The following is a 12619-nucleotide window of genomic DNA, read 5'->3' on the forward strand; positions in this document are numbered from 1 at the left end:
CGTATATTGTACGTGAGGTCATTTTTGAGCCACACACTGTAACTATTCTAGTTCGCTGAGTAGTGGTTAGAAAAATTACATAGCTCACCTTATCGCGTCTCGGTACCCTCCTATTAAACCAACCAGTGCCCGTAAAAACGCGCGCGACACAGCGTCTCCTAATGCATTCTTATCACTTAAAGCTTTCTTTAAACTGGATACCTGTAATATCAAACGACAATAAAATTCTATTAAATAAAAGTTTCAATAATAAAACTTGTTCAAACAGGGTAATATTACATGCAGCAGAGTAATGGACGATTTTACTCCCTAGGGTGCGAAACCATTTGAACAATACTTCACTTACCAAACATAAATTTAACGCATTATTTTCAAAAACAATATTTTTAATTTTTTTTGAAAAAGGCATTTGTAGAATCCTTTAGGTTAGATTTGAGACCCTTTTGAAAATTTGGCAAATTAAACATCGGGCATAAAATGTTTCGAGGTTGCGACAGGTAACCCTGGGCACAGAATAAATAATAGTACTAGGTACAGAAGGTTCACTCTCTAACAAAAGCGTCTATTACGAGAGATATAAGCGCGAGCAGGCGTCCATTCCGTAGCGGTGCGCGGCATCTACTACTGCTAGACACCAAAATTGGTGTGGGTCGCATGTACTTGTAGCGTACTAGACGAAATCGCGGAGTGAGTCACGTCTCTTTAGAAATGTCTCGCAAAGTAAATAATCGATATGCACAGAATAGCGCAGTTGGCTATGAAAGCGTGTACCAAAAATACTTTAAACATGTAGGTACTTACCAATTCAGGTGGAAGACTTTCTAAGTCTTGGAAGGGAGATCTCAGTTCGTTTTTGTCTACGTTTAATACTACTACGTCTCCTATATCCGACATCCTTACAGTCTGAAATGTGAAAACGAAAAAATTACATATATTTATATAGCATATAAAAAGTTAAGTTGCACAGTCAAGATACACAACCGAACGTTTTGCATGCTGCCTATGCAATATTCCTTCAGTATTACTTAGGGTATATTAAATGCTTTTATAAATATCAATTCCTTAGCGATTTGAAAACAAATGAGTAGTGTGATATTGGAGTCAACGGGGACCGAAGTCTCAATTAGAAATGTGTCTAGGAACATATTTAGGTAAGTACTTTACAGTAATTAAAATCTAGATATTACATACAACGACGCATTTCCACACCATGACTTTGCAACATTTTACGTATTCTAATTTATAAACTAGATTTAATAAAGAACTGTAATGTAATGTAACTGCTGAATTCTTTGATTATCTTTTGTTACTGAAGTACAAATCTTAGGAGATAATGCATTTCTTGGTACAAAATAGTATAACCTCATAATATGACTACTCAGTCTACTGTCCCTTCTATAATAAATGCAAAAGTAACTCGGTCTGTCTGTTACCTCTTCACACTTAAACCGTTGAACCTATTTAGATGAAATTTAATATGGAGATAGTTTGAGGCGGGGAAGGACATAGGGTAGTTTTTATCAATCATCATCATCTTTCCACGCAGACGAAGTCACGGACAGAAGCTAGATTGACTATCATAAATTGAACAAACATGCATTTTTGTGGTAGTTAATTTCCATTTCCATAACAGGTCATCTACTAAGCATGTTAGTATAACGTGTATTTCTTAATTCAAACTACAGTCCAAACTAATGATTCTAATGAATGATTAGTGATACATTACTAGTGTCCCTTGGATAACGAGACAGAATAACAATACAAAAACTGGATCCACCAATAAAAATATGCTGCCCGATATGGCAGAACGTTCGTCAATCTTACATTCATAACGCTAGAAGGAACTCCAATAAGAAACGGCATTGGCGCCAACAGATAATCCGCAAAGTGTTTAGGCAGAATCGGTATAAATATATGCTGCCATGACATCGGGAACAAAGTTGCGTTGGCTGCCTGGACACACGCCGATAACCGGGAGGGCTTGGATGCTACGATGGCGACTCGTCTCTCGTGCAGTAACGCTGCCCATAACCCTGCCATGCATTTTGTGTCTACCGCACTGAAGTATTCCGTTAAGTTACACTGGAAGAAGTACAGCACGTGTTATTATACAGAAAATACTTCTGCAAGAGTGTGAATTAAATGCGAAAACCCATCGATTTAAAACTATAGAATTCAGGCATATTCAAAATATTTCAAACGGATCTCTTACTTATATTTAGGTAGAATAAAACTCGACATAATTCGATCCATTATGAGCTAGAGCCTAACCTACACTTATCTAGTTTATTTAAAGAGTTTCGGATAATATCTACTACTTCGGATAATACTTTAGTAGGTCACTTTTAGACTGAAGTCCTTTATCGGCAGGTTATAGTATGAATTTTGTCAGATGATTTTTTTGGGCTCGGGCCCTAATTACTTACAATAGGCAACTATACATGACGACATTTTTTCCGTACCGAAATAATACCGGTATAATAAAAGTTTGAGTATTCCTATGAAAAATAGTGGTAGCGTTATTTTATACCGGCACCATACCTTTATATTTCAGTCGCTATAGCTCTACCTTTACAACGAATCGGTATCGATAAAAAATACCGGTACCGTACCGCTAATACCGTAACCGAATTCAATCCCTGGTAAATGTACGGGATTCTTAGTGGTTAGCGTCCTTACTTTAGTTCTTATGTCGTTGCTGTAAGGTTTACGAGTGGTAGTTAAAAGTGCCGACGAAGGTACATACATTTTCAGGGATGCTCGGAAGACGGCCGTCGGGGTTTTGGCAAGAAAACACGCTTCGACCCGCATTGTACGTCACCTTCAGCGTGTGGTCCTTCATCGGCGGCCGGATCCGACACGCCTCGAGGAACGACGTCAGCTCTCCCTTCTCCGAACTGTTTATTAGGTTCGATATACTATTTAATAATCTGGAAGAAGATAGCATAGATGAAATAAACATGAAAATCGCTTTGGTACTACATATTATAAGGTATTTTTTCAACCCTTAGTATACCCTCATATATTCCGCGAAATGAACATGTAAGAATTAAAAGGCGCTGAATGAGGGCCTAAAAAACACGGAAAAAAATCGGTTAATGCATAGCTAATTTTAATATCTAATAGAGCAAAATATGTGTCAGTCAAACAAAAATTTGCTAATGCATAGCTTACTTAGGATCTAATTAAGCAAAATATATGTCCTATAGTAAAATCCGTTTAGCATAACCTTTATATTCACTAGCGGACTATATATCACATTTGTATAAGAAACGATAAATAAAACATTACAAATTACACGTAAATGTAGCTATTTTACAATTATTATTTGTTCTTACTAAATTAACTTTGAAAACTACTATAATAATTATTAATTTAATAGTGTAATATCGAATTGATGCAAATAATAGATGTATTTAAGAGGTGTAAGCGTAAGTGTGAGTAATAAGTTTGAAAATTGTGACCTTATTACTTATTACTTAGTACTTATTATTGTGTGCGTGTATGTTCTTATACATACACTAGCGCTCATAACTATTTAGGCACTCGTAATTTTTTCCATACAATTGTATACAAAATTGACTTTCAGAATTATACCGCTAAGTCACAGTCGGGTAACAGTTTTTTTGGCAGTTTACTTTTTAATTTAACTGACATATCAAGCTTCAAAATGATGTGCAGAATATTCGTTAACATTGCCTATTTACCAAATGGCAAGCGTAAAATTTTTCCATGTATAAAATCAATACTACCAATATTTAAAGTCGTTTGTGAGTGTCGTTTATGGAGTGGAATCGATTGTACTTTAAGTCCCAAGGTTGAATTACATACTATTAACGCGTCTCGCCAACTAGGTACTATTAAGTGATCCGAGTAGTATCGGAAATTGATACGTATGGCGATATCTGATGCAAATAAATTAAAATAAAATGTTTCAGGAAAAAATTAATTGACACTATAAGCTAATCAAGCCACCATCTACCACCACTGTACTCGTAACATGGAATTATATCGTACAATTATAACATTAACATTCGCTGCAAAGTGCCAGATAAGCGTGTTTGTTTTGTACAATATGCTAATGAAGCTGGTCAATGGGGTTGGCCGGTTGAAATATTTAGCAGATGGCGCCAGCATAGCTTGCTCTGTCAAGCCCTACAATTGTGTCAAATTTTCGTTTTTTTTTAATTCCTTGGATGCCAGCATTGTATAAGCTTTAAGCCAAATCTCATAGAAAAAGGGGCAAGCTATGATGGCGCCATATCTGCAAACCTTTGACAGTTGCTAACCCTATTACATGCTTGGAATGTATTTCATAAAACCACGAGCTTTATTTTACAGTTTTTATTATAATACTGATTCACAAGTAACAAAAATCATTCGCTTAGCTTTTTAGTATTTAATTTATAACAAGTGGCTTCGTGAGCTGAAGAACCATAGCTCAGCTTTATCAATAATTCAAATACTAAATCGAAAAAAAAAAACCATAGACTCATCGAACCTGCTCACAAAATTACACGATAATTTATTGAAATAAGCCGGACATAGGAAAGCTTTTACACCCAAGTTAAAACGAAGATGTATTATGGATACCCAGTGTATATGTACACTGGATATCCATAATATATCCAGTGTACATATTATGGATAAAACCAATTTAAAATGAGCAAATATGTAGATATAGAGATATTTGCCAGTAGGCATTAAGTCCGCCATTTGTATATTGTATTTTGTCTATTTGCACAATAACGTATAAATTCGCTAAGCTTATAATGAGACTTCTATTGTGGTTTTCCTTTAGACAAGTAGGTATATAAACATAAGGACAAGGAGAAGTAACAAACCAACACTCTTTCCATATTAGGTACTTAGATAATCAGTCTGTATGTATAAAACAAATATAATTGTTTCTTAATATATAGTTCAAGATTCCCTTCACTTCATTCTCATCATCATTATCATTAATAATTAAGGAGTATCGTATAAATATCCTAATCGAAATTAAAAATACCTATTTATATTTGAACAAGGAATTTCACCAGCAGCTGTTTCGCGGTGTTTGCTTCATTACAAGCATTCACATTTAAAACGTTATTAGCATTTAGTGAGACTAGTTTGCAACACCCTATGCAAAATGAAGAGCCATATTATATCACTGACAATGCAGTTTACTGTGGGATTGCAAACCTTATAACAACGTGGTAAGTTAGTATTTAGCCTATTACGATTGTAGACGTAACTCTATGAATTGAGCGAAGGCCGAGCCACTTACGGCCCCCTATATAGATTGCCAGGCTAACTATTACTATATTGGGACTATAATTTGGTATGCAAGTAGGTGAGAACAAATCTCGAACTGTAGTAGATATAAAATAGGTATATGTCTTTGCGCTAGTTTCCGTCCATACTCTAGTTTTCGTCCACTTGACGGATGAGCAAATAATATATTTCATTTTTAATTTGCTAGTAGCAAAATATAATTTTTATGTAGATATATATATATTGTTCAGACATTAAGGATTGCAGTAAGCCCAAAGTTGTGCAGTAATGTAGGTTTATATTCAAATTTCGTCAAGTGGACAAAAACTAGCACAATGACCCCTATCATGTAAAAAAGCAAAAGAAAAAAAAACGATTATATGCTCTTTTATTCTAATATACACTCGAGAGCAATGAAAAGGGGCCAGTTGTATGGAAATTCTTATAAACTGTTGTACCTACTGTTACGATAACCTTAGCAAAGTAATAAGACGGAAATTAGCTTTCAACAAATTTTTCAGGCCCTTCCAAGTTGATTACAGTTAAGAAGACTTGCTTGAAAGCCTCAAGTCTTTACTGGAGTCTTTGACCACCAATTTAAATATAGGTACTGCATTAGGCTCTGATAATATGACTAATAATAATCTCTCTCAGGGTAAGAGCTCTCGTAACGTAAGTCGCTCAGACACAGTCAGAAAGAAAAAGATTCACTCGTTCTGCTCTACCGACTTTCTGTAAGCGGAGTATGTATGTGTGTGTTTAACGCAAGAGTTTAAAGCGACGAAAGCGCTTGTAGATGGTCTTATCCCTAATAGACGGTCTTTTCCACATTGACCTTACACTTACAAATTATCTAGGAACCGTACTTACTTATAAAATATGTCGTGCCATGGTAAGTGAGACATTATTACTAGAGAGGTGTTCGTTCTGGGGTCGTATCGGCAGAAACAAAACGTATACTTTGAATCCACAGCCGTCATCACAAACGAATAGTGCTGAACGAAAGTACTGAAAAAAAAAAACAAAAACAAATCGTCAATCATCGACTTGGCACAGTTGGCAGTGTGGCCGCGCCTCAATGAGGGCTATCGCGTTTAATTTCGCCGCTAGGGGCGCTAGTGTAGATGTAGGTCTTTCAAAATGTCAAATGCATAGAAGTTTTGTCCGTTTCAAGCTTTTTTATCGGGAATTTTCACTCCTTATTCATAATTGTGGTAAATCTTTGTCCATCTTTGATTAATCATGGTAAACAATAGATATAGCTCAATAAATGTTAGTGGTTTAAAAAAGTGCCAAATAAAATATATGCAAAATTAAACAGGTTAAAAAAGTGGTACATTTAGACGTTAAAATACCTTTGTGTATTAATGAACGTATTGATTTTATAAAAATAAGCATAGCAGAATTTTGAGATCTGTTTTTCTGGACCTACATCTACAGTGGCGCCAACTGGTGAGCACAAAAACGGTAGTCCTCATTCATGTTCAAGGGTGCATTCCTGAGCTTAAATTAAGTAACTTTCTCAAAGAAACTGATGTTCTAATTAACTCCTGTTTGGGGATAATCAATGATTTATTTTTATCTGATAAGGCCCCTACGAGCGTGTAAACTTGCCTTACGGCCTGTTTACATTGATTAGTGTTTAGTATGAGTTTATACATTCGCTACATTTACTATTTATCAAAGATACAATACAATGATTGAGTAAATAAGATGTGTAAAATCTAAGACAATTTCGTGCTTCGAATTTGAGAGGTAAACGAGATGGCGCTGTACAGCTCCATACATTTTGCGGTAACTTTGATTGTCAAAAATTGACGTTTGACAATTCAGTGACCACAAAACATATGGCGCAACACAGCGCCATCTATTTTGGATGTCAAACTAAAAGAGGCAAGTTTTTGTCTTAGACTACCTGTCTATTACAATCAATTCTCTTTGCTATTTACACAAGTACTACTATCTCGAACGTCATTGATACGTCATAGTTTTCCATTGTTTGGTGGATTTGAATATAAATGCCCATGTTGCAACAACGCTATTAATAGGAAATATTACGCGAAACTATGCGCAGGTGGAGCGACTACCACAATCTGAGGGTCTATCGCGAAACAAGAAAATCGAAATTTCGTTATCTAACATCTCCGTCACTCTTGCATATTGGAGCGATAAAGAGGCAAATATCGAAATTTCGGATTCGTGTTTCCCGGTAGGTCCTCTGTAAACAAACCGCCTTGATGATGATGAAAACCTGTTAAAGATAGGTACAGTATGTAAAAGTTACTCTATGGTTTACTAAAAAGGCTAGTGCTGCACTGGTGGCAGAACATTGCAGTAATATCCCCTATTACTTTTAACGATAAAAAAAAGAAAATTAACTGCCATTCAGTTTCCTTATATTTGTGGAGTTAAAAAAAAACGTGTAGAAACTCATACTTTTTGAAAAAATTTATCTACTCATAATATAGCCATCAGTCAAATTTATAGTAAATACGATACGGTGGATCACAAGTAATACACACCGACATAATTGACTGCTAATAACAAAATACTTCCTTTCAGCTTTGCTGTAACGTACGCAAAGATGGCTAAACACCCCTTTCGCAATAGTACTGAAAGAAACGAAAAAGGCTACCTTAAGCAAATTGTCACGTAATAGTTAGAAGTTATGCTAGACCAACTGCCTAGACTGTAGACAAGTAATAAAATACTGTCATATTATACAATCTAATTTACCTAAGATATCACATTTCAATAAATAATTCATAACTAACCCAGCGTGGATTTGTATAATTTATGTCACATAGTTATGTTATTAAATAATACAATATATTAATAAAGAAACAACAAATCGTACTTCATAGTTATACTCTAATATGTTTAAAAAGATTCATATAATTATAGAGACGCACGGTTCTTTCTTGTAACTTTGCCGTTTGTTTAGATTCCATTTCATAGTTAGCGTAGTTTTACTAATAAAAACATTGACATTGAAACTTGACAGCAGAAGAGAATGTATCAGTTAATATTAGGATTCTTAAGTATGTTGTTCATTGTTGTTCATTAATATATAATTCTCAGGTCACTCACCTATCTAATTCACAGGGGAATGTGAACTTAGGAACATCTTTTAGTTCATCCTCTGTTCTGAGTCCTTCTGGATATTTTCTGATGATACACGGCTCCCGTGGTTCCTTTGTGGGGTCTCCAGGTGATACTTCACAAAACAATTCAAACAGCCGTGCTGTGTCTCTGAAATAAGAGTAAAGCCCATCATTGCACTGTTTTATTTCAATCTATAATACAAACCACTTTCTGAAAAATATATTTGTAGGAGTAGACCTCTGCTGTAAGAGGTTATAGGCTTTAATAGAATGGCCCCCACCACAGAATAAGTAATAGTACTGCTGTACAGAAAGGACACTGCCTACGAACCCGGAGTTTGACAGCGATTCAGGGTCGAATCATGCTGGCCCTTTCTAATGTATGGTACTATCCCTTTCGGCTATTTAGGGTTGTCAAAATTCAAGTCATTATCTGTGGCCGTGCACGCAAAGGGACGTTAAGTTGTGTCAACTCTAATAATTCCACGGAGAAATGCTGAGCCGAACGAAGCCAAGTTTGCCCAAAAGGAGGAGTGTCTCCCCACTGCCCCCACATAGAATGTGGTGACAGTCAACACTGTTGACTGTGACAGTTACAGTCAACATCAAATTAATAGTAACAGTCAAAGTGGGTAAATATATTGGAATGAAATGGATATATTCGGCCACTTTTTCTACTGACAAGATATGCTTGACCAGCTATATGTTAAAAACTGTAATAGATGTCATATATTAAAGAAAAAGTGAAGAAGCCCTCCAGTGGTGAAGGCCGGATTCGAACCAGCGTCTTTAGCTATCGTGGCTAACACCATGAACCCCTAGGCCACCCCGCCACGGCGGTGCCCATCTGAATTTCTCAACTATATATCATCTTAGTAAGACTAGGCGTCTTTGTTCCCAAACTTGTTCAGCTATATGTTGGTTATTATTATGGTTGTTTGAAAATTCTCGCTTGTGCTAAGGATAGACTAAATAATATTAACATCAATAAATTGCTCTGAAAATTAGCTTGAGATAATATATATGTACATATTATTCACCATTCAGTGCTTGTTGCTAGGCCTACATTAATAAAGTATATTTGAACATTGAACAAATAAATAAAAGAACAAGCAATAAAGGTTTTCAATAGAATTTACAATAATAATAAACAATAAGTGAAAGTACATTTAATTACCTACTTAAACTGTTTATTCCTTAGATGGCTTAGATGTTTTACCAAGCAACTAATGAAGTTGTTAAAAACCAATATTTAATATTCAAATAGCAGATATATCTTGTGTTTAGTTAATATTCCTAATTAAAATCTGATTATTGAATAGCTAATTACGTTCATAGTTCAGTACTAGACCTAGAGATTTTTCTAGCACAAACACAAGGCAATGCTAGTGACTTCCGAGATTAAGTTCATTGATAGATATCAATAGCGATAGTGATACGATTATAACTGTCATAATAATGATATAAACAAATGTGGCCTGTTTGAAAATAAATGAACAAGATTAATGAAACTATCAATTTATTAATACTTTACCCACATACTTAATAGGTAGGAACTTAAAAAAAACTCCATGACATGATGAAACACATACACCAAGATTGTTTTTCAAATCACCATTTCCAATAAAACCATCACACAGGTTTTCTTACATGATTCTCAAAGTAAACCACAATTTTTTTTCCATATTTTCGGGTGTTAAACTCCTTCTCCTTTTTGAAAAAATCCGCACAAATTGAATAAAAGAGTTTTCAACCTCCACTGATATAATGGGTGCATAGCAGAACTATTGAAAATCATTAATGTTGAAGCAGTACTTATCGATAACAGGATTGGCAATGTTTTTATCTTGTCAAGCACTAACAATATGACATTTGTGCTAGGAAAATCTCTACATCTAATCATTACAATAATTGTATTGACCTGGAAAACAAAAAATCAATATTTTTACATAAAGGTTACAGCAATTAACCAACTTACATTAAAAACTCAGACTATCCTATTGCCATAAAATTGTGAACAGTCAGTTACAGTTCAAACGCAAGGTCTGAGGTAGCATAAGCAAAATTTCAATATACTAGCCCTTACACCGTCCAGTTTATTCAGACCCTAAACCCACATTATGAGACTTACATTATCTGCCATTCACTTTCCACTGTCCCCTTTATTCATAACACTTAGCAACCTCTTACAAACCTCTTAAATTTTATCTCTCTCTCTAACAAACAGATGTCAAAATGACAGATACATTCCAACAATTATCAATCATTTGTTATATGCAAGGAGCGGAATTCTCATAGCAGAAATCAAACTTCAAGGGGGATTTTCATCGACAATTCCAGTTATCAATGTTATCGAAACTTTTTGCATATCACCGATCACTCCCTTTTCACATTATTCTGTAACATTTGACCTCTTTGCATCTCCATATTAAAATAAATCATGTACACTTTACATATGTCATCTATGTCGCTTTAGTTTTTATAATTGATTCCGGTGCCGTATTACTAAAATGGTTAATCCTAAAAGAAAAATGATAAACTAATCGATAAAGACATATTCTTGTTTAAGTTGCAATATAGATTTTTCCACTATATTATATTGCTCTAATTGTAGAGTTCATTTAAAACAACTAAAGAAGCATAAAATGTATTTGCTGTTTTATCCATCATTTTTAACCGACTTCCAAAAAGGTACAACCGTATATATTTTTTCTAAACAAAAAGTGTAATTTCATTACTTAAACGATGTCAAGTTGTGACAAATATTTATCGATAGTTGATAAAACACAGTAGTGTATCCCTCTTGACATTATATGTTTCTAATTCTCTATGCGATGGGCTTTTTGTTTCAATCTATTTGCAGCTGTCAGATTCACAGCCTACATACATTAAAATAAAAATATCATTATTATTCTCATTATTTAATAAAAATATTATGGCTTGGAAAAGATAAGTCACTTTAACTTAACTTTGTTATAAGAAACAACTCTTGAATAGGTATTTTATAAACATCCTGTTATTGAAAGAAACCAAGAAAAATCAGCAAAATCTGATCTTGGAAAATTTGTGACAAATGAGTGTGTACATTCAAGATTACAATGCACATTAAAGAAAACGAAGGGTTCAGCTGCCCTTTCTTTTCGTTTCCGTACAGGTTAGGTATTGAACAGGTATAATAATCAAGGTGACAATTTTTCACTTCAGTCAGCAATATGAATATTGTAATGTGATACATGCCTTAAACAATCATGAATTTAGGAAGTAGGCGTATGGCTTGTTTACGTTCGAGATACTACGATATCAACAAGCGAACGAGTGTTACCAACGGAAACGACAACACTCGAGTGATATTAAATAGGAAATACGTATCTTTGTGCAGTGAAGCTCCGGAGCCTTTAAGCATAATAAATTATCTTACGGGGCTGCTGACGAACCGTCACCATTTATACAGATAAGAGGGAAGGAAATGAAACAATTACCTTAGCCTGGAACCCATTTCTCGACGTGGTACTCTTCAAATTTTGACCGAATTAAGCGTTTCGCTGTACATTGTGTATGATTACGAGTATAAAGATCTAACGATTATGAGACATCACAGGCCATAGAACACTAAATACGACGGGGAACTGGCATTTTTAATGATTTTTTTAACTGTTACGAAAGACTGTATTGAGTCACCATGGTTCAAAGAGACAGGCGAACACTGTAGCATACATCACAAATTGAGTACCAAAGAGAAACTCGCGATTTTTTTCGCAAATGTCATATGGGATGACGTTTAGAAATCCAATAGGATTTTTGGTTTGATCAACGTACCGAATGCACATTTGTTATTTTGCTGTCAGCAGTCGGATGACATTGACATGCAAGTTAAAATGTTGCCTTACATAAAAGAATAAAAACTTTTATAAAAAAAAGATAAACCGACTTCAAAAAGGATGAAATAAAATTTATCCTTTTTAGGGTTCCGTGTTTAAGAATATGCGTTACCAACTGATATGTTTGAAGTCGGTGCCAAGCCAAATTTTAAACCATATATTCATAGTGATTTTGGTGCAATTTGATAAAGATGCGGCTATATAAGTATGTACGTTGGATTACCTAACGCAGCGTACTACGTAGGCGAACAACACGCGAATGCGAAGCGGCGCGGCACGGCGCCTTAATTAATCCTTCGATACCTATATAGAAGTGTCCTACGTGAGCGATTTCGTTGCGAATGCGAACGCCTTGGGCCGGCCGCGCCGTACCGCGTC

The 12619-nt window shown here is 35.1% G+C and overlaps 1 protein-coding gene across 4 annotated transcripts in view; it reads right to left on the minus strand.

Annotated features, from left to right (window-relative positions):
- The window catches only part of LOC134754693 (DENN domain-containing protein 1A-like), a 30624-nt gene extending 18531 nt beyond the window's left edge, over positions 1 to 12093 (minus strand). For 2 of the 4 annotated variants that reach the window (XM_063691030.1, XM_063691029.1), the window contains exons 1-7: positions 11843 to 12092; positions 8350 to 8511; positions 6130 to 6267; positions 2747 to 2930; positions 1825 to 2082; positions 802 to 903; positions 89 to 201 (exon numbers count right to left, since the gene is read on the minus strand). In XM_063691030.1, the coding sequence (XP_063547100.1) occupies positions 89 to 201; positions 802 to 903; positions 1825 to 2082; positions 2747 to 2930; positions 6130 to 6267; positions 8350 to 8511; positions 11843 to 11859 (974 nt within the window). In that variant the 5' untranslated portion in view covers positions 11860 to 12092. Of the gene's footprint in view, positions 1 to 88; positions 202 to 801; positions 904 to 1824; positions 2083 to 2746; positions 2931 to 6129; positions 6268 to 8349; positions 8512 to 11842 lie in introns of all 4 variants that reach the window. The other 2 variants (XR_010128963.1, XM_063691031.1) reach the window with 2 other exon arrangements.
- Positions 12094 to 12619: the final 526 nt, after the last annotated feature.

The sequence above is a fragment of the Cydia strobilella genome, chromosome Z (genome assembly GCF_947568885.1).
Source record: "Cydia strobilella chromosome Z, ilCydStro3.1, whole genome shotgun sequence".
NCBI classification, from domain to species: domain Eukaryota; kingdom Metazoa; phylum Arthropoda; class Insecta; order Lepidoptera; family Tortricidae; genus Cydia; species Cydia strobilella.